At 75.3% G+C, this 1,140-nt stretch overlaps 1 protein-coding gene across 1 annotated transcript in view; it reads left to right on the top strand.

The window, feature by feature from the left end:
* Positions 1 to 1,140, top strand: part of ACC-2 (acetyl-CoA carboxylase) — an 11,003-nt gene that overhangs the window by 6,372 nt on the left and 3,491 nt on the right. The window contains exons 8-9 of the mRNA XM_005788150.1: positions 134 to 662; positions 734 to 860. Coding sequence (XP_005788207.1) covers positions 134 to 662; positions 734 to 860 — 656 coding nt within the window. The remainder of the gene's footprint in view (positions 1 to 133; positions 663 to 733; positions 861 to 1,140) is intronic.

The raw sequence follows: 1,140 nt of genomic DNA, 5'->3' as shown, positions 1-1,140 counted from the left end.
CCTCTCCCTCCCCTCTCGCCTCCCCTCTCCCCTCCCCTCTCCCCTCGCCCGCGCCAGTGACGGCCAGCCCCGCCCCTCGTGCCCGAGCCACAACCGACACTCAGACACGCCGCCGGCACCTCTGTCCGTCCAGGTACGGCCAGCTGGCGCTCGTGCCCGAGCTCGCCTCGCTCAGCACTGCGATCCCGTCCCTCCTCTCCGACTACGAGCCGGCCGACGCCTCGTCGCCGCTCAACGTGCTGCACATCGCCCTCAACGCGCCAATCGGCACCGGCGCCGGCGCCGAGGAGGCGCTCATCGCGACCGCGCAGGCGGCCATCGAGAGCAGCGCAGGCGTGCTTAAGGCCAAGGGCGTGCGGCTCGTCTCGCTCATGGTGCCAAACCCGCCAAAGTGGCCGCGCCTCTTCTCGTTCACCGCGGCCAACGGCTTCGCCGAGGACCCCAACCGGCGCAACATGTACCCAACCTTTTACAACGCGCTCGAGCTCGACCGGCTGCAGAACTGGAACCCGGTGCGGCTGCCCGCGATCTCGCACAACTCGGTGGTGCTTCTCGGCTCGCAGGGCGCCGGCCGCGGCGTGCAGCAGCGCGTCTTCGCACGCGGAGTCACGCACTCCGACGCGATGGACACGCCCGAGGCGGCCGAGGGCGCGCTGCTCAAGGCGCTCAACGAGCTCTGGTGCGCCGTCCACGGCTTCCCGCCTTTGCGATATGCCGGCTCTCTCTCTTGTAGGCGCTCGACGAGCTGCAGCTCGCCTTCCTCGACAAGCGCGTCATGCCGACCGCCTCGACGCACCTGTTCCTGCACGTGCTGCCTCCGCTCGAGACGACGCCCGCGCCGCTCATCCAAAAGTTCAAGGCTTCTCTCTCCCTCTTTCTTTCCGCTCCCTCTCTCCGTCTCTCCCGCTCCGCTCCGCTCCGCTCCGCTCCCCCCCCGCCCCGCCCCGCCCCCCCCCCCCCGGCCCGGGGGGGGGCCCCCCCCCCCCCCCCCCCCCCCCCCCCCCCCCCCGCCCCCCCCGGGGGGGGGGGGGGGGGGGGGGGGGCCCGCCCCCGGCCCCCCCCGGGGGGGCCCCCCCCCCCCGGGGGGGGGGGCGGGGGGGGCCCCCCCCCCCCCCCGGGGGGGCCCCCCCCCCGGGGGGG

The sequence above is a fragment of the Emiliania huxleyi genome (genome assembly GCF_000372725.1).
Source record: "Emiliania huxleyi CCMP1516 chromosome Unknown EMIHUscaffold_138, whole genome shotgun sequence".
Classification (NCBI taxonomy): Eukaryota; Haptophyta; order Isochrysidales; family Noelaerhabdaceae; genus Emiliania; species Emiliania huxleyi.
Note: the sequence above shows the minus strand (reverse complement) of the source record. Positions and strands in the feature narration are given on the sequence as shown.